Consider the following 21,035-nt stretch of genomic DNA (forward strand, 5'->3'; position numbering starts at 1 on the left):
ATGAAATTTATGTATCCTGTCTTAGCAGTGCACAGCCTGCATTCAAGTTTACTGCTGCATTATTTAAGTGACTTTTTTTTCTCTCTCAGTAAACCAAGGCGTACGTTTTTTTGGCTGTAATATTTTGCCATAGGCGCGCCACAGAATCAAGGACACTAATCACAGCAGAATTAAAAGTAATCCGTAAGTGAGTACCAGGATTAATATACATAAAGAGGCGAAGTCACAGGAGAAATAACGGAAGGCTGAAGCGCGATTCCATAATCATCATTTCCCAAGTTACTGTTGCAGGCCAACCGATGTAGCTTCCATAGCTTAGCATTGAAGCATGACCGGCAGCCTCGTTTTTGTTTATGTTCCTTACGCCGCCTTTGGCACCTTGTAAGTAGTCTGGGAATCCAGGGTGATCCCAAGGCCCTTTTGAATATCCTTCGAAAGATCTTGCATGCCATAGAAATAGCCAAAAGTCGTAAACCAGACTCAATCCCAAATTTAGGACAGTCCGTGAAGCCCTTTGAGACTTTCTGTTATTATTGAGTATACAAATAAATGTGACTTGATTTATTTTTCAATGCATTTGCCTCATATTTGTGTAGCAGATTAGATCCTAAACACATGGCGTATTCTGTTTTCTTGCAGTTTGCAAAAGAGATGGACAATGAGAAGAGGATGCGACTTTTGCAATTTGTCACCGGAACATGTCGCCTTCCTGTCGGGGGCTTTGCTGACCTCATGGGTAACTTTCGTAGAATATCTTTGTTACATCCCAATTTGGCTTGATTCATATAAAGTGATCCCCTTTTTGCTTTTCTGTCGTATAAATAAAGGGAGCAATGGCCCACAGAAGTTCTGCATCGAGAAGGTTGGCAAAGAAAACTGGCTTCCACGAAGTCACACGTGGTACATCTCGTTTTCTTCCTATTTCTTTGTCTTGGGCTAGGTTTTTTGCATCTTTCTGGTCAAAATCAGCTAAAGTATAATGATCATCGAATAATTAGAGATTTAACGTTATCCAAACCTTTTTATTTCAGTGTGACCTTCTTGGTATGAAAAGTATCATTATGATGTGAGGTTAGGAAAAATAAGAACATAGCGTAGCACCAGTGAGAGAAAATAAACCATCCTTTTAGTTTTATTGACTCATCGTTACAAAAACCAAATTATGCATATACAGTATTCCCTTGCTGTATCAGGTTTTTTTTTACCGCAGTTTCGCCACTTCACAGATTTTCATTGCACATTTTCTGCATTCTGATTGGCTAAACAGTCACTCTGCCATTCATCTGCCTGTGCTTGCCTGTGTCACGTTAGGTCTAATTTGTACACATATGTTAAACAGCTTATCGAACCAGCAAATATTTTTCAATTTCAAGTTTTTCTAAAAGCCATCAGGTCAACAAAATTCTCTGGACCCACAGAAGCACCAGTGGCCGGGGCCAAAATGGAAGTTGGACTTCTCGACCACTTAAACCTGTTCTGTAGCCGCATGCGGCTCTTTGGCGCATCCCTAGTGGCTCCCTGGTGCTTTTTCAAAAATGTTTGTTAATGGAAAAATGTATGGTTTCTGAATGAAAACAAACGTGACACAATTTTAAAAATTTCCATTGAATAATTTTCATTCCTGATAAGGCTTAGATAAGTGTTAGGTTTAAACTTTACCAAACACTCACAATAAGCAGAGGAGACATCAATGGATTTTGTACTTGCTGGAAGAACCGATAGAGGGGCTTTCAGACAAGAAAATTCCATCTTGTCCTAAATCCCTCCCCGGAGCGCCCTCTATTATTATTATTATTATTATTACTATCAATGATACAAAAAACAAATCATCCCGAAAGGGTGTTGATATCAAAGAACAGCAACATGATTGGCCGAAGGCAACAATGTGCACCATAATAGTCAAAATGTTGTATGAAATATTTTGCAGGCGTCCAATATTAAAAACAATACTTGTGTGAATAAGGCTTTTACTTTTTTTGCGGCTCCAGACAAACTTTTGTTTTTTGGGTCCAATATGGCTCTCAACATTTTGGCTTGCATATCCTGCTCTAAAAGAAAGTAAATGCAGTTTTCCATAACATCCACATGATGGCGACAAAGGATCACTTGAAGTAAAAACATCTATCTATCTATCTACCTTGGTCATATTTCTCAAGAGGGGTAACCGACAGCAAGACAAACACCTAAAATAACAAAGAAAATAAAAGTGAAAATAAAAACAGTGTGCTGAGATCAAAAGATTATTTTTAAAATTATAATAAAGTACAAAGGTTATTTGTCAAAAATAAAAATTCAGTAATTTATTTTTAAACAAATACTAGTCTGTAAATTTGGTTTTCCCTTTGGTTTGAATGAATAATACTGTATTTAATAAAGGTTTCGATTTTGCGGGTGGTTACTATCGCCGGACCCTTTCAGAACGCAACTCCCGCAAAAAAAACGACGGATTTATGTAGTGTAGATAGCAAACGTAACATTAAGTTAAAATATTGATTACCTGTAATGGAAATACACATAAATGGTGTACAATCTCGAATCGCTCTTGATTTCTAGCTACTCATTCTGTAATGCACACATGCACTGTAAATTATTTTCAGTAGTTTTTAAAGCAACTTAAATTATTTTCTTTGGAATTTAGCATGGGTACCGAACATATGTGGCTAAATGCATGAATTAAATTAGACTGATTTTTTTTTTTGGGTTGATCCGGGATTTTTTTATTGGTGCCTGTGTCGTCATTCACATGCAATTTATCTTTTTATGACAACTGTATTATTTATCCCTCTATTGTCTCACCCAGCTTTAACCGTCTGGACCTGCCTCCGTACAAAAGCTACGAGCAACTAAAGGAGAAACTTATGTTTGCCATCGAGGAGACGGAAGGATTTGGACAGGAATAATTGCATCACGCTGCATTTTTTTTTCCCAAGCATCTCCGAAGACCGGAGCTGCGCTTAGCTCTACTTTACAGCGACTGGATGCAAACACAGCTGCTTCAAAAGCTGTAGCCCGAATAAGACCCTTTCCCATTTCCCCTCTACATCCAAGTCACAACACCATGTTGTGTGAGTGTGTAACAGACAATGACGTTCCAAGTCAAGACTATGCACTCAGATGTAATTTTCAGTTGATGGACCCTCTAATTTCCACAGAAGTGTTCCTACTTCAATGACTAAGATGTAGCACGTCTGTTTTTTGTTCCTTTAAAAAAAAACAAAACAAGTGTAACTTAATTTCCTCGCTTTCTTGAACATAGTTTGCACATGAACTGTGAGCGGCAAAGACTGTGATTGTCCCAGAAAAGGCTCGTCTTTTTTTAAGTGCAATAGTTTTGTGGATAAACGATAATATTTTTCTGATCATGTTATAAGATGGATTTCAACTTTTCAGTACTGATTTTACTCCCCAATGTGTTGCAAAATATTTTAGGTTTAATTTGTGGGACCAAACCTGCTTCCCAAAAGAGACACCGTCAATGTGATATAAATCTATTACATCCCGAGGGGTGATTTTTGTAAATTGTTGATGAATAACAAATCATTGTTTAAAAAAAAGTTATTTAGTGGGAGCTTTACTGTGTGAAAAGATTTGGAAAATAATGTCTGCTTCCCACTGTGTGGTAGCAGCAGTCTTGTGTATGTCTACAATTTGATCTTAAGGTAGATGAGGAGCAAAAACTAGTATTTAATGTGTCAACTGATCAATCTAACCGAAACACACTTTAATATTTCAAGTCATGTATCTTACACAAATGTGTTTTGTTTGTTCTGTCTTATTTTTGATTGGGCTTCAGAGTGAGATTCGGGTGACTCTAGTTTTATAGGGTATCGGGTTGGTATGCTCAATATTTGGTTGTTTTCCCTTGAAAATCCACAGTCATTCTATTTGTAATCAGCCTTATTCGGAATTAATACATGAGCACACCTTGAGTTATTCACATCCGGCATTATGTACCTAAAATCATCAATTGTTCTTACTGTTTGTAACGACTGATTTTACCATTGCCTCAACATTAAGTACACGTGAAATTAACTGTTGGAAGGACTTTGGTACGTGGTTATCACTGCAAAGATTGTGCATGTGCAATCACTTTCATCATTTTAAATGGTAATCCGGGGGAAAAAAACTAAAATGTAGTTCATGTCTTTGTTGCAGAATTCACATCTCATAATCCTATATAAAATCATTTCTAAAACTTGAATTGGTATAAATGTGTCATTATCTGGGATAACTAGGGGGGGCTGACATTCAAATTGCTCCTCGGGAATATTTTGATTGACTTCATCTGTAGCCTTTAATCGCATACTATGTAGCTGGTACAACGACATTAGATAGATAGATAGATAGATACTTTGTTCATCCCCGAAGGGAAATTCACATTTCCAGCAGCATCCCTGAGCTGAGAACAATCGAGAACAATCGAAAAAAACACACATTAGGGTGTAGCTCCAAATGATTTTCCTTTCACATTCAAATTTGACATTGCATATGTAACCGCGGTGTACCCGTCCCACCAAAGATCCATATTCACGCTGGACTGGATGATGAGGTTTTTTATTACAGTTGCTGCAGATGAATGAGTCACACACAACACGTGGTTAGCTCCTCTGCTGGCTTTCAACACGTTAGCAGTACGCTGTAGACTGCCCAATACTTTTTCTTTACAGTTGAGATACAATACAAGTTCAGAAAATCAACCATGACAATTATTTTTACATCCATTTTAACAAGAGATCGTATAATGTTTTTTTTTTAACGTTTACAATGAATTCAACACATTTTTCTTTAAACTGAATTTTAACCAACATCATCCTTTTTATACATTCGAGAAAAGAGAAATAATAACAATAACGAGTATAAAAACAGGTACAATTTACCTGCAAATGAATGAGTCATACACAACACGTGGTTAGCTCCTCTGCTGGCTTTCAACACTATAAGGGGAATTAGCATTTTAACACAACATGCAACGTCCGGCAAAAATAACATAAATGGCGACGGAAACAAAACGAAAATAAACCCAAACAGCTTGACAACATCAATCACATAACTGTGCATGTTGAGAGATTTGTCAGCAGTGGTTTTAATGTTTAAAATTAACTTTTTGCGGAGCACCTAAAGATCGTGCCTTACCGTTAGCAGCGCGCTGTAGACTGCCAACGGCATCCGCCTTCCTGTCACAAGATCAAAAGCCAAACCAAACCTTGCCCCTTACCAGCAGGTGGCACTGTTGGACTCATCATTGCAGGACACTTACTCATAAACTATACAACATATTTCAGCAGGGATTTCAACAAAACAAAAGTTATTATTACACCTGTTACACATATTTATGTATTTATAAATCTCACAGATGAATGACAGTCCAAATAAAGGTACCGAGTCAATACAGTGATGTTTGTTGCAAAATTCCCTCACGGAAATTGAAAATATACTTTAACGAACGTGTCATCATAATGTTGAGTCTTGTAGCAATTTTTTTTTTGCATGACGCCTCTTACAGGAGAAAAAAGGAACATATTGCTTTTCCGGGTTTCGCTACGGAATAATTTCACTGACGTACTGCATTTCACTTGTGCAGCTTAAATTCATTCCCCCTTAATAACTTTCTATTTAAAAGTCATGGCTGAAATGCTTGAAACTTTACTTTATACAGTTAATCATCTTTTACAACAAGAAAAATACAAAGCAGCGTTGGCCGTCCTCAAAGGCTTTCGAAATGGCGCCGTGTGAGTGAGATATATCGGTGTACGACTACACTTTGACTAAAGACTGTCAAATAGAAAATGAGAATGTGGTGTTTTAAAGTCCATGTTTGATGTCAACATCGAATGTGCTCGTCCTTATTTGTTTCAATGTTTTGTGTCCCAGATATGGAGCTAAAATCCGAGCACCGCATGCATTTGTCATGACATTTTTATTCAGAAGTGGAAGGTAAGACGTCAACGATTGTGTTCTGTATGTTACCAGACTTGATCCAGCAATGTGACTTAAGTAAAACACATTACAGTTGTTTGGAAATATAAATAAAATAATATGGGGACTGGGTTCTAGGTTTTAAACAAATTGGGCACGATCATAAAGTGGAATGACATTTAGAATAATGTAATCTGCAAATTAAAAACAAAGAGCTAGAAATGAGCTGGGGTAAGGTTGAAGTCAACCCAAATAATTCTAAACGTTCTCTAACAATTCTAAATATGAATGCTTAATATTGTTTATAGACAGGGTTGGGTAGGGTTACTTTAACTTGATTACTTCCAATTACTTTTGGAGTACTCCAATACCAAATATGCTAATAAAAGACAAAAGAAACTAAATATGAATCAAATGATGACTCACAACACGTGGTAAGCTTTCTCTCCTGGCTTTGTCTCTTTGATCTCCGGCAAAACGAACATCATATGCGACAGAAACAAAAGTCAAGTCATTTTTATTTGTATAACCCTTAATCACAAAGAGTTTCAAAGGGCTTCACAGGTTATTACAGCAGTTTAGGTTATTCATATGCTATAGAGTAGAAGTGAGTTTTAAGCTTAGATTTAAACATTTCCACTGAGGTTGCAGATCGGATCTCAGGGGGAAGAGCATTCCACAACACCGGTGCCTGGATGGAGAACGCTCTCGAACCTGCGGAACACTTCTCGGCTCTTGGGATCACCAGAAGACCGGCGCTCTCAGAACGAAGGCTTCGGGCCGGAACATAGGGAGAAATCAGATCTGAAAGATATGAGGGGGAAAGTCCATGTATGATTTTGTATAACAATAAGAGAACCTTGAAATCACATCTTAGGCTGGGAGCCAATGCAGGTTAGCCAAAATTGGGGTGATGTGATCGGACTTTTTTGTCCTAGTTAAAAGCCTCGCTGCGGCATTTTGTACCAGCTGAAGACTCTTGAGTCTGGTCATCGGAAGACCGGAGAGTAGTAAAATGAAAATAAATCCAGCTTGCCAACATCATTTTTGCCGTTCCACGCAAACTTTTTCTCTTTTTTTTTTTAAAGTCACTAATTGTTTCCATGTTTTGTGTTTCTTCTCATCTAACAGTTTGGCAGACAAACTCCAATCCATTTTGAAGGCCACCTACACTCACTCGCGCAACTTGGCGTGTTTCGTCTTCGCATACAAAGGCCTGCAAGCTCTGCAGGAGAAACTTCAGGGCCGCAGTTTGCAGTCGCACTCCTTCCTAGCCGCCTGCGTAGGAGGATGGTTGGTGTTCGGTGACAACAACAACATTAACAGTCAGGTTTGACAGTCACTCTTTTTCATCGTGGTATTATGTTACAGAATCTGTTCCTTGAGACGTTTTCCCCCTGTAAGAGGTTAATTATATGTTCCAGATTCCATTGCGTTCTTATAATGCGTTAACGCCTTTAACTGTGGCAATTTTAAGAACGTAACATTTCCATCATAGAACTAATCAAAGACATTTCACTGTAGAATACAGCTAAAATAATTAATTTACATAAATCACAGTCATTTATTGATGACAAAGTCGAAGTACAGGGTGACCTAAAAAGATACGTACCCATGAAAATTTCAATTGTGGCTTTGATTAAAAAGCTATTTATTTCAAAATGATGAATAAAATGATGACTCGCAACACGTGGTAAGCTTTCTCTCCTGGCTTTGATCTCCGGCAAAACGAACATCAAATGCGACAGAGACAAAATGAAAATAAATCCAAACAGCTTGCCAACATCATTTTTGCCGTTCCATGTATTCCGTTACTCCCCAAACCTGCACAAAATTGAGTCATTTTATTCATATTTAGTTTCTTTTGTCTTTTATTAGCATATTTGGTATTGGAGTCATCCAACAGTAATTGAAAGTAATCCAGTTAAAGTAACCCTACCCATTACTATTCAAATAGAGAAAAACTACTTTCGATTGATTGAAACCAAACACCCCTTATCCTTTGAATTTGACGCGGCCACCTCCGCCGGTTTCCCGTGTGTCCAGATCAACATGTACTTGCTGTCCCGGATCCTGTTCGCCCTCTCACGGCTGGCCGTGGAGAAAGGAGTGGTGCCGCAACCTAAACGAGACCCCTTCCCGCTATTTGCCACTCTGGTGTGGGGAGTGGTCTTGTGGCTCTTCGAGTACCACCCACACACGCTGCAGCCGTCCTTGCAATCCTCCATGAACTACCTCTACCACGACAGCAATGTCTGGCACGACGTCTCAGATTTCCTGATCTATAACAAATCTCGGACTGATCCGAGTAAATGAAGCCTGAAGTGATGGACCACTTTTATTGAATATGATTGAGAAGATGATTCACACGAGAACAATGTATTTATGAAGTTGAGGTTTATATAATTTATATCGAGGGTGGAAACCCTGGTCCTCGAGTCCAGTAGTTTTCAAATGACCGTATTTTCCGCACTATAGGGCGCACCCGGTTATAGGGCGCACCCCCAAAAAATAGTTTTTGATCTTATATCTTCCATAGATAAGGCGCACCAGATTATAAGGCGCTACAATGGGAACGTCGACAAAACAGTCAGATGATTTCCCCCTTAACATTCCCAAAGCTTGCAAAGAAGCAAATACGTGTCGTAGACACGTGCGGATGCGGTGTCCGTACGATGTCACTCAAATGCATCGTTCCATCATTCGGAAGGTTAAAGTCTTAGGATTCAAGAAATGCCAACCATTCCTTAGTTTCTATTTTCTTTTTCGCTCGCAACTTTACTGTGCATATGACAATAAACACTTGGAATAGAGTTGAATTCACTCAACTCATCACAGCAACATCAAGATCGTTCTAAAACAAGATACCGGGAAAATATAAAGCCGCATAGCTCACCTAAGTTCTCACGTTCAATAATGATACGCAATCATGGTCTTCTAGCAACCGTGAGTGAAGTCAATCCAGGAGAGTAAAATGTTTACAAATACAGACTAATGAAACATGTTTCTTTATGGTGTAGTTTAGCAAGCTTGCTATTCAGTCATCTTTTTCGGCCAATTGCAGGGATTGTTTCGGCCCTCTAGCCTATCCGAGGCTTCGAATAACTTTAGCCAATAGCGATCGATTTAACGGATGATTGACACATCTTTTTCAGCCAATTGCAGGGTTTGTTTTGGCCCTCTAGACAATCCGAGGCTCCGAATAACTTCAGCCAATAGCGATCGATTTAACGGATGATTGACACATCTTTTTCGGCCAGTTGCAGGGTTTGTTTCTGCCCTCTAGCCTATCCGAGGCTCCGAATAACTTTAGCCAATAGCGATCGATTCAAATGATGATTGACACATTGGTTAGCCAATGAAACACCGGTATATAAATCCCAGCATACACCGCGGACTACTCCACGTTCGGGGGGATATCGAGTCGGCGGATGTTGCGTAAGTTGCAAGACCTTGCGATTTAATATTGATCCATAAATAAGGCGCACTGTATTATAAGGCGCATGGTCAGCTTTTGAAAAAATTAAGACTTTTAGGTGCGCCTTATAGTGCGGAAAATACGGTACATTTCCTGTACCCCTTGGGTTACGTCAGGGCAATCCAGAGCACGGAATCCAATGTGGGTTCTGCGGGCATCATGTAGCCCCCTAAGCTAACTGGAGTAGGTTCTGAAAATAGCTCACCAGTGATGAGTTACTGTGATTTTCTAGGACATTTGATTTCTAACTGTCATAATGTTTTAGGCCCTGCGATTGGCTGGCGACCAGTTCAGGGTGTCCCCTGCCCACTGCCCGATGATTGCTGGGATGGGCTCCAGCACCCCCGCGACCCTACTGAGGATAAGCAGTGCAGCTAATGAGATGAGATAATGTTTTAGTGCAGGGGTGTCAAACTCATTTTAACTCGGGGGGCCACACGATAGAACAAACATTCTGTCGGGGGCCGAAATAGTAGATTAAAGAGAAAGAAAAAGGGAGATAAAGAAATAAGAGAAAGTGGGAGGGGAAAGGAGAGAAGGCGGGACAAAGAAAGAAAAAGAGAGAGGTGGAGGACGTGAGAAACAAAAGAGATAAAAAGTCGTGAGAGAGGGTAAAAAGAAAGGGGAAGGAAGAAAGAAATCCAAAGAGAAATAAAAAGACAAAAGGAGAGGAAAGAGAAAATAAAATGCAAAGGGTAGGAAGAAAGAAAGAGGGAAAAGGAAAAAAGGAAGAGAGAGCTAAAGAAGGTAAAAAGACACAGCGAAAGAAAGAGACAGAGGGACAATGAAATACAAAAAGAGACACAGAGAGTGAAAGAGACAGAGTGGGAGAAAAGGGGTGGAAAAAAGAGAGAGAGAGAGAGAGAAAGAAAGAAATACAAGTACAGTGTCTTTGTTCGAGGCACCTGGCTTTGGCAACATCAAGTGGACATATTTCATGCTTCAGCTTGTTTTTCTCTTGCGCTTCTCTGAGTGTTGTCTCGCAGGCCGGATTCAATCCCTTAGCGGGCCTGATCTGGCCCGCGAGCCGCCTGTTTGACACCTGTCTTTTAGTGGATGACCGGGCCTATTTTACCTTCATGATTACAACCTGGTAATAACATAATAACAACTTTGATTTTTTTAGGAGTGTGTATCAAACTGGTAACCCTTCAAATTAATACGTTTCCAAAAGTAGCACTCTGCTTCAAAAAGGTTGGTGACCCCTGATCTAGGGGGTACATGACATTTTAAACTTTTTTTTTTTAATCATGTCGAAAATATTTTAATTATGTCATTTTAGGAAAATATAAGTAATGTGCCCAAAATGAAACATATTTTATTATTAAATATACTCTTTAGTCAATAACATGATTTAGCAAACGGATATTCACTGTGACCATTTAAACCCAAAGGAAGTCTCATTAGCTGCACCGCTTATCCTCAGTAGGGTCGCGGGGGTGCTGGAGCCCATCCCAGCAATCATCGGGCAGTGGGCAGGGGACACCCTGAACTGGTTGCCAGCCAATCGCAGGGCACACAGGGACAGACAACTCATTCGCTCATTCACACCTAGGGACAATTTGGACCGGCCAATCCACCTGAAATGCATGTCTTTGGAATGTGGGAGGAAACCGGAGTGCCCGGGGGAAACCCACGCAAGCACGGGGAGAACATACAAACTCCGCACAGGAAGTCTGGAGCTGGATTTGAACCCACGACAGGTTCCCATGACATAAACTGCCGCACAAGCGCTAACCACTGCGCCGCCGTGTTGTGATAAATATTAGATGTCGACACTGTTAAAAAAAATGTGAACATTTTAAGAATAGTCTTTTTTTTTTACTATTTTTTTCTGCTTTAATTGTTAAAATAATAATAAGAATACTTTGTAAAATGATCTAATACGCCAAATATCAGATGATTTAGGTCATAGGTGCCAAACAGGCGGCCCGCGGGCCATATCAGGCCCGCTAAGGGATTGAATCCGGCATGCGAGATAACGCTCAGAGAAGCGCAAGAGAAAAACAAGCTGCAGGTTGAAATATGTCAACTTGATGTTGCCAAAGCCAGGTTCCTCTCACAAAGACACAGTACTTGTATTTATTTCTCTCTCTCTCTCTCTCCCTCTGTTTCCACCCCTTTTCTCCCACTCTCTGTGTCTCTCTTTTTCTCTTCCTTTGTTGCTCTTTGTCTCTTTCGTTGTGTCTTTTTAGCTTCTTTTGCTCTAACTTCATTTTTTTCCCTTTTCTCTCTTTTCTCTTTCTCTCTTCCTACCCTTCGCGATTTCTTTTCTCTCCCTTTGTCTTTCTACTTCTCTTTGGATTTCTTTCTTCCTTTCTTTCCCCCTCTCTCATGACTTCTCTTTTTATCTCTTTTGTTTCTCACGCTCTCTCCCTCTCTCTCTTTTTCTTTGTCCCACCCTCTCTCATTTTCCCTCCCTCTCTCTCTTATTTCTTTATCTCTCTTTTTCTTTCTCTTTAATATACTAGTCCGGCCCCCGACAGAATGTTTGTACATTTGTGTGGCCCCTGAGTTCAAATGAGTTTGACACCCCTGATTTAGGTTTTAGTAAGTAATCATTTCATGACAACTGTCCATCCATCCATTATCTGCACCGCTTATCCTCAGTAGGGTCGTGGGGGTGGTGGAGTTTCACAAGGTGTACAGTACCTCAAACCAAAAAAACAGTGCTTCTCGGTTTCCCGGTTCCATACAGCTGGAACTATCAGCAAGCGATGGTTTTTGAGGACCAGAGTTCCCTACCTCTGATTTTTATGATTTTAATGTTGTTGAAGTAAAATAAAAGACTGATTAGACAACATCCTATGTTGGGTTCCTCTGCAGCTGTCAAGATCAGGATCAGGACCCAAACGCGTGACGTTTCTCACACAAGCTTTTATTTTACTGGAAATGGGGAGTCTTGCACATTAGGCAGCAGTCCGGCGTGAAATGATAGGAAGCCAGAGGCCGACGAGATAGATACCAATGGCCCGAGTTGATATCGGACAGATGGGGTCGATACAGGACGGGACAGACAGGGTACATAATGAAACAGGATATCTAAATAAACAGGACAAATTAGACGGAAACTGAACAAAAACTGGAGAAAATAATAAACAGGATAAAAATAGACGGAAACAAAACTGCAAACCGAAATTAAACAGGATAAAATAAACGGGAACACTACCGGACAGGATATACCAACAGGAACAAAATCATGTCGAAACCCAAGTCTTGCGGGGAAGAAGTTCATTGACGGACCGACAAAAGGAGAGTGACAGGGAAGCCAATCTGTCAACAAGCTGTAGCTGGTGCCACACGGGCGCAGCCAATTAGGCCCTCATGTAGGTTTTAGATCGGGGGATGGTGCAATAATGGTCTAAGGAAGGGGAGTCGAACTCATTTTAACTCGGGGGTCACACGTTGGAACTAACATTGTCTCGGGGGCCGGAAGGGTAGATTAGAGAGAAAGAAGAAAAGATAAAGAAATAAGAGAGAGAAGTAGAGAAGGTAGGACAAAGAAAGAGAGGAAAAAGAGAGAGAGCATGAAAACCAAGAGATAAAAAGAGAAATCGTGAGTGGGAAAAAAGAGAAATAGAGCGAAAGAGAGGAGAGAAAGGAGAAGGAAATAAAGAGAAGGAAAACGGAAGAGAGAAAGATAGAAAAAAAGAAGAGCAAAAGAAAGTAAAAAGACAGAAAAAGACCAAGAGGAACAAAAAAAGAGAAAAACAGGGAGAGAAAAGCAAGAGCGAGAGAGAGAGAAAGCATGAAAACCAAGATATAAAAAGAAGAATAGTGAGAGAGGGGGGAAAAAAAGAAATAGAGCGAAAGAGAGGAGAGCAAGGAGAAGGAAAAAAAGAGAAGGAAACCGGAAGAGAGAGAGAAAGATAGAAAAAGAAAAAAGGAAGAGAGCAAAAGATGGTAAAAAGACCAAGAGGAACAAAGAAAGAGAAAAAAGAGACACAGAGAGTGAAAGAGACAGAGAGTGGGAGAAAAGGGGTGGAAAGGAGGGAGAGAGAGAGAAAAGCATGAAAAACAAGAGATAAAAAGAGAAATAGTGAGACAGGGGGAAAAAGAGAAATAAAGCAAAGGAGAGAAAGGAGAAGGAAAAAAAGAAGGAAAATGGAAGAGAGAGAGAAAAGGAAGAGAGCAAAAGAAGGTAAAAAGACAGAAAAAGACCAAGAGGAACAAAGAAAGGGAAAAAGAGAGACAGAAAGAGAGAAAAAAGCATGAAAACCAAGAGATAAAAAAAGGAATAGTGAAAGAGGGGGAAGGCTGGGGGTCAGTGTGGACTGGACAAGAATGATGTTCACAGAAAAACGAGAACGGGATTAAGGGTTGATGCGGGAAAAGGAGACAAGTGTTTTGATAAGCTTTCTTGTTGTGAGTCCTTGAGACATAGTGGCGACTAGGTGGAGGCCACGTAAGGAGTCTGCCAGGGAGGGGGGGCGCTTTGTGACGCACCGGTCAGACGAGGTGGGGAGTTCCTGTCCCGCCCATGGGGGAGGAGCCGATGCCCTGACGTGTCAAAAAGACAGAAGACGGGAAGAGAGAGACGGAAGAGCAGAGACGAGAGATGGGATGCTCGACGAAGACTAATTCGACAATAATTCGGCAAAATTCGATGGAATTCACTTAGCTAAATACTTTAAGAAAATAAATCTGCCCCCATTTTAAAATGCCTGTCTCTTGGCAATATTTTCCCCTAAAATTAAGAAAAGAGCATGCATTGTTAGGAGAATAAAGTTAAAATTCGAAAAATTTGGTAAACGCTACATTTGTAATATAGTTTTTTTTTCCCCTAGCACTATCAAACATTTTTGAATTATTTTTCAACTTAATTATATGAGGGTATTTTTTTAAAGGTAATGGGGAATTGCAATTATATGCTGTACAAGTAACTGAGTAACCACATTTCTCTGTATAGTTGATCAGGATTGGGTAGGGTTACTTTAACTTGATTACTTTCAATTACTTTTGGATTACTCCAATATCAAATATGCTAATGAAAGACAAAAGAAACTGAATATGAATAAAATGACTACATTTGTGCAGGCTTGGGGAGTAACGGAATACTTGGAACGGCAAAAAGCTGTTTGGATTTATTTTCATTTTGTTTCTGTCGCATTTTATGTTCGTTTTGCCGGATATCAAAGAGATCAAAGCCAGGAGAGAAAGCTTACCACGTGTTGTGAGTCTGAATTTTATTCATATTTAGTTTCTTTTGTGGGCAGCACGGCAGCGCAGTGGTTAGCGCATGTGCGGCACAGTTCATGTCTTGGGAACCTCCTGCGCGGGTTCGAATCCAGCTCCAGACTTCCTGTGCGGAGTTTGTATGTTCTCCCCGTGCTTGCGTGGGTTTCCTCCAGGCACTCCGGTTTTCTCCCACATTCCAAAAACATGCATTTCAGGTGAATTGGTCGGTCCAAATTGTCCCTAGGTGTGACTGAGCAAGTGAGTTGTCTGTCCCCGTGTGCCCTGCGATTGAGTTCAACCAGTTCAGGGTGTCCCCTGCCCACTGCCCGATGATTGCTGTGATGGGCTCCAGCACCCCCGCGACCCTACTGAGGATAAGCGGTGTAGCTAATGAGATGAGTTTCTTTTGTCTTTTATTAGCATATTTGGTATCGGAGTAATCCAAAAGTAATGGAAAGTAATCAAGTTAAAGTAACCCTACCCAACCCTGTAGTTGAAGATGGATATCAAAGGCTTTTAATTTATATAAACTTCTTTTAGAAAGAGTTTTTGAAGGATCAGATCGAGTTAGTTATAATAACCAGTAGCACTACATGAGAGTGCCGCAAGCCAACAGCAGCCGGAAAATCTTGTTTGTTGTCATCACGATTATTTCACAACAAAAACAAAAATGGCTGAACAGAATGAGTCATAGACGCCGGATAGACTGTTGGCATCGCCTCCAGGAATGTGATTATAAGTTGTCATTGGAAACCAGACAACATGTTCCGAATTTTCTCTGAATGGAACACTGAAGGTGGGTGCGGCAAAGGCATTTATAGGTGAAATAACTCACGCTTGTTTCTACCGTCCACACTTGAGGTACGATACCGAGCATCTCCTTGTCGGTTTCTTCCGAGCACCGAAAGCTTTCATCCGATTGGACCTTTGGGTACGTCTGCAGATTTCAGCATGCAACAAGTGGACTTGCGGATCGGAGAAAACCTGGAGCGCCACAGAACGGTCGGCTTCAGCCGCTCCAAAGTTCTCGTGGTCCGAAGAGGAGAACCTTTCAGAGTCGGCCTCTGTATGAAGAATCGGCCTTTCAACGTCCAGGACGACACGCTGAAGATTAAAGTCATGCTTGGTCAGAATACTTTTTTTTTTATCAATGTAAATTGTCCCTAGGTGTGAATGAGCAAATGAGTTGTCTGTCCCTGTGTGCCCTGCGATTGGCTGGCAACCAGTTCAGGGTGTCCCCTGCCCACTGCCCGGAGATGACTGGGATGGGCTCCAGCACTCCCGCGACCCTAATGAGGATAAGCGGTACGGCTAATGAGATGAGATGAGTTTAATACGGAATTTAACTGGTGGTTTTGCAGACCCGTTTTCGGTGGGTCGCGGGATGTGTTCCCTGTAATTTTCCTCACGGGTCCGAGCGTTCACACAAAGTCGGTGAGCAACGCTTGAAACAACAGTGAGCAACGGCAATCCCAAATGTGGCAACTAAGTCATTATCAAGCATGTCCAAAATTTGACATCACGTTACATTTTGCGGAGTTTCCGGGAATGCAAAAAATGTTTTCACTTTTTTAATGAATTGACTCATGTATTATTGCAAAGATTGTACGGCCTACAAACGTCATTTGTCAATTATTTCACGAGATTTCCATTTCTTTTTTTCCTAATATTTTTGTGGCATAATACTAACAATTTTGGGAGCTTATTTAGTCGGTTGCACGATACACAACTGTATTTAATCGCATTTTTTAGTGGAAGTACAATGTTGGCAACAAGATTGACTTGGTATAATTGGAAATTATTTGAATGTAACACAAACTTTTTCCCAGTTTTTTTCTACTTTTTTAAATTCCTTTAAAAAAAATCTCATTGTTTATTATTTCCTAGCTGTTACTTTTTTCTTGTTCTCTATTTACTTTTTCCCTTTGTTTCTTTCTTTTTTTCTGGCTTTTTTTTTAAATTTTCCTTCTTTTTTCACTTCCTTTTGTCTCTTTTTTCTCATCTTTTCACTACTTTTTCATTTTTGTATTTTTTTCTTTTTTTTCTATTCCCCCTTCCCCCTTCTTTTAAGTCATTTCTTGCATAATTTCACATAATATTTGGTCATATAGGGATGAAAGAAGCAAAAACAACCCGAAGAGCCTTTTAGGACCCGAAAGAGCCGGTTCCTTTTAGTGAGCCGAGCCGAAGAAGCCGGTTCTCGACAAACTCTACTGACTTTACTCAACTTCGTTCTACTTCGACCTTGACTTCAAAATATTGCATTTAGAACACAACGTCAGGGGAACCCGTGTATTTTGACCTTCATGCACTGTAACTTTGACTTAATTAGCTTCTTAATGAGTAATTCCGAGCCCTGATTTTTGTGTGCTGGCTAGATTTTCTTGTGCAATTGCGCACACACGCAGCTTAGAGGGAACATTGGTCGCGGGCCTTTGCCCTGGCAAAACAATACAACGAAGAAAAAAAAACGGACTGTCAATTGCACAGGAAATGCCAATAATACCATGCTTGGTGTTTTTCTTCCTGTTCAGCCAATCAGCACCGTCCCAATTGTGTCTGAGTGGTACCACTTCTCCTTTTATTGTGGCTTTGTTTGTTTTCTTTCCCTTTCTTTCCGTTATAATGTTTCTTAAGAAAGTGAGTGATACAGGGAAGAAAAAGTGGAAAACAATGACAAAAAAGATCGAGCCAAAAAAGAAAGGATTGCGAAATATGAAAATAGTTTATGTGTGTCTGCTATTAAAACACTACTTGAAGGTACAGTAAAAGGTGAACAATGTTATATATCTAGCTGTTTACCTGTGTATTAATCTTTATTTTCTACACAAGTATTTATCGTTGTTTAAGTACACATTTTTTTTATATTTTGCGTATGAACTTCTTTTCGTGTGACATGTCCCCTGCCCACTGCCCGACGATTGTTGGGATGGGCTCCAGCACCCCCGTGACCCTACTGAGGATAAGCGGTGCAGCTAATGAGATGAGAGATGAGATATTTTAAAGCAGTTTTAGGAGGTATCTTATATACAACATTGCCTCATATGCGAGTATATACAGTACTTAAGGTAATTTTGGTTTTGGTGGTCATTTTATTTATTAAAAAAAAAGGTGAATATATTTTACTATCTCTGATTTCAACTGCACATTGATTTAATTCGAATTTGAATGGTTTCAAGGTGAAAGCAAAGATATTTTGTTAAAATGTTACAAAATTCTGCCACGGAAGATACCCACTCCTTTACCCTCAGCCCGGACAGTACTTGGCGAGAGACAGAAGGGAGGGGTTGCACTCTGCATAGCTCAGCCTATCTCAATGCTCTGGGTGCTTACCTGGTGTTTTGGGGGAATACAGTTTGTTTTGTGGGTTCTCACCATATGGTGTCTCAACAGTGAACATGGACTACAATGGAACCTCGGTTCTCGACCATAATCCGTTCCAGAACCCTGTTCGAAAACCGATTTGTTCGATCACCGAAATCATTTTTCCCATTACAAAAAATGTCAATCGTTTTAATCCGTTCCATCACCCTGAATGTTTACCTTGAATGTTCAATGTAAACATAAAGCTAACCCAGGCTAATCGTACGTTCGCGTTATCGTAATCTTCCGTACGAAAGATTACGCTAACATGAACGTGTAAAAATATAAAATCAGGTCGTTTACAAGTCATTTAGCACCCGGGTCTCCACAACAAGTGGTGAGCGGTTCATTGGAAAGGGGGCTCCGTTCCAACACCCTGAATGTTTACCTTGAATGTTTAATGTAAACATAAAGCTAACACAGGCTAATCGTACGTTTGCGTTATCATAATCTTCCGTACGAAAGATTACGCTAACGTGAACGTCTAAAAAATAAAAAAAAAGGATAAAGAAAAGAATTATGAATAGGATTTCTTACCTTTGTGGTGGTCAGCAGAAGGCGCAGGTGGACAGTGGGGTATTCCCTAGCAAGATCAGACACTGGCACACCTTCATATTTTGCTATTATTTCTTTCTTAAATGCAATAGTTGTACGCACTACTTTTCTTTTTCCACCTGTAGCAACTTTGCTGCTTGCACTGACTTTCTTCGGAGGCATAATAAGGGGCTAAAACACCCGTACGCCGCTCCGCATCGCACCCTAGCGTACGCATTTACGCATTACCGGCGTTCGAACTCCGCTTTTTTGAGCGAACAGCGAGGCAAGAATTTCTCAAAATTTTTGGTCGGACTCCGATTTGTTCGAACTGAGAGGCGTTCGAAAACCGAGGTTCCACTGTATTTCATGAGCGTCCATATAAAAGATTCATTAGAGACGTACAGCCAAAACGGGGTCTGTTGGTGTGCCACTTTGGTTGTAGGGGCACCATTCCCTGTGGTATGTCCTGGGCAAGCACACCCTGGTGGTGCCCATCCATCTCCAGTCCTACGTAAAACAAAAAAACTAGATATAACCTTGTAATCTATTCATGTTCTCAACTTTTGCATGTCTCTAAACATGCCTTTTCATTTGCCTTTTTAGGCCGCCTGTTTGTGAGCATGACAGTGTCTTTCTCGAAAAACTCTCCCTCGTCCCGTTGGGGGGCTTATATGGACCCTGAGGATCTGGATGCGGCCAACCCATCAGTGTTCATTTGCCCACCGGCTTCTGCCTCGGTGGGCCGCTACAGCTTCAAGTTTTTTGCATTCACTCAAGACACTTTGAAGTTTCGCGCTTTGGGTGAATTTATCCTGCTCTGCAATCCCTGGTGTTCTGGTAAGTCTTATGTAGAATATGAATATGATCTCATAACACCATATACAAATCTGGTTTGTTTATAAAGAATGAATGATTTCGAGAGTTTGATGACGGGCGTTCATATATTTTCAAAAGAAATATAATGTGCTGGATACCATTATATATTACCATCGAATGCTTGGGAACCATCAGAACTGATTGAAATGGAAGTGTTTTCTTAAGAACAATCTCATCTCATCTCATCTCATCTCATCATCCGTACCGCTTATCCTCATTAGGGTTGCGGGGGGGCTGGAGCCCATCCCAGCCATCTCCGCGCAGTGGGCAGGGGACACCCTGAACTGGTTGCCAGCCAGTCGCAGGGCACACAGGGACAGACAACTCATTCGCTCATTCACACCTAGGGACAATTTGGACCGGCCAATTCACCTGAAATGCATGTTTTTGGAACGTGGGAGGAAACCGGAGTGCCCGGAGGAAACCCACGCAAGCACGGGGAGAACATACAAACTCCGCACAGGAAGTCTGGAGCTGGATTTGAACCCACGACAGGTTCCCATGACATGAACTGTGCCGCACAAGCGCTAACCACCGCGCCGCCGTGCTGCCCTTAAGAACAATGGTTAAGATATATTTTCACCAGAATCCATACCAATGTTCCCTCTAATTTTCCTTACGGGTCTGAGAGTTCACACAAAGTCGGTGAGCAACGCTTGAAACAACAGTGAGCAACAGCAATCCCAAGTGTGGCAACTAAGTTATTAGTAATACGATACACAACTGTATTTAATCAAATTTTTTAGTGGAAGTACAATGTTGGCAACAAGATTGACTTGGTATCATTGGAAATGATTTGAATGCAACACAAACTTTTTCTTCTTTTCCCTGTTTTTTTCTATTTTTTTTTAATTCCTTTAAAACATCTCATTGTGTTTATTTTTTCCTAGCTGTTACTTTTTTCTTTTTGTTCTCTATTTCCTTTTTTTCCTTTGCTTCTTTCTTTTCTTTTTTCTGTCTTTTTTTCTGAATTGTTCCTCTTTTTTACTCTTCCTTTTGTTTCTTTTTTCCCAGCTTTTAACTACTTTTTCTTTCTTTTTTGTTCTATTCCCCCCTTCCTTTAAGTCATTTTGTGCATAATTTTACATAATATTCGGTCATATAGGGATAAAAGAAGCAAAATAATAATAATAATAATAATTTCCTTGTATTGTCATTCTGTGTAACAATGTACACAGAACGAAATGTCGATTGCACCTGACCCGTTGTAGCGAGCCGATGCAGCCGCAGCCAACAGAGGGCGCCGCCGACCACTTTTTAAGTCTTAGGAATGACTCGGCTGGGGCGCGAACCACCGACCTCCCAGTCTCAAAGCGGGCGCCTTACCATCTAGGCTACTGAGCTGGTATGTCGATTGCACCTGACCCGTTGTAGCGAGCCGATGCAGCCGCAGCCAACAGAGGGCGCCGCCGACCACTTTTTAAGTCTTAGGAATGACTCGGCTGGGGCGCGAACCACCGACCTCCCAGTCTCAAAGCGGGCGCCTTACCATCTAGGCTACTGAGCTGGTATGTCGATTGCACCTGACCCGTTGTAGCGAGCCGATGCAGCCGCAGCCAACAGAGGGCGCCGCCGACCACTTTTTAAGTCTTAGGAATGACTCGGCTGGGGCGCGAACCACCGACCTCCCAGTCTCAAAGCGGGCGCCTTACCATCTAGGCTACTGAGCTGGTATGTCGATTGCACC

At 40.8% G+C, this 21,035-nt stretch overlaps 3 protein-coding genes across 3 annotated transcripts in view; all 3 read left to right on the forward strand.

Annotated features, from left to right (window-relative positions):
- Positions 1 to 4,201, forward strand: part of itcha (itchy E3 ubiquitin protein ligase a) — a 21,290-nt gene extending 17,089 nt beyond the window's left edge. The window contains exons 22-24 of the mRNA XM_088339036.1: positions 640 to 736; positions 828 to 900; positions 2,801 to 4,201. Of these exons, the coding sequence (XP_088195162.1) occupies positions 640 to 736; positions 828 to 900; positions 2,801 to 2,900 (270 nt within the window). The 3' untranslated portion in view covers positions 2,901 to 4,201. The remainder of the gene's footprint in view (positions 1 to 639; positions 737 to 827; positions 901 to 2,800) is intronic.
- Positions 4,202 to 5,559: 1,358 nt separating this feature from the next.
- Positions 5,560 to 9,722, forward strand: pxmp4 (peroxisomal membrane protein 4). Its single transcript, XM_088339040.1, has 4 exons — positions 5,560 to 5,729; positions 5,872 to 5,934; positions 7,048 to 7,246; positions 7,963 to 9,722. Exons 1-4 carry the CDS (start codon positions 5,623 to 5,625, stop codon positions 8,230 to 8,232), a joined length of 639 nt encoding a protein of 212 aa, XP_088195166.1. The 5' UTR covers positions 5,560 to 5,622; the 3' UTR covers positions 8,233 to 9,722.
- tgm5l (transglutaminase 5, like) overlaps positions 7,135 to 21,035 on the forward strand; it is a 34,618-nt gene continuing 20,717 nt past the window's right edge. Inside the window, exons 1-3 of the mRNA XM_088339039.1 lie at positions 7,135 to 7,246; positions 15,516 to 15,698; positions 19,076 to 19,309. Coding sequence (XP_088195165.1) covers positions 15,524 to 15,698; positions 19,076 to 19,309 — 409 coding nt within the window. The 5' untranslated portion in view covers positions 7,135 to 7,246; positions 15,516 to 15,523. The remainder of the gene's footprint in view (positions 7,247 to 15,515; positions 15,699 to 19,075; positions 19,310 to 21,035) is intronic.

Source organism: Urocampus carinirostris, chromosome 6, assembly GCF_059441175.1.
Source record: "Urocampus carinirostris isolate Australia breed hairy pipefish chromosome 6, RoL_Ucar_1.0, whole genome shotgun sequence".
Lineage (NCBI taxonomy): Eukaryota > Metazoa > Chordata > Actinopteri > Syngnathiformes > Syngnathidae > Urocampus > Urocampus carinirostris.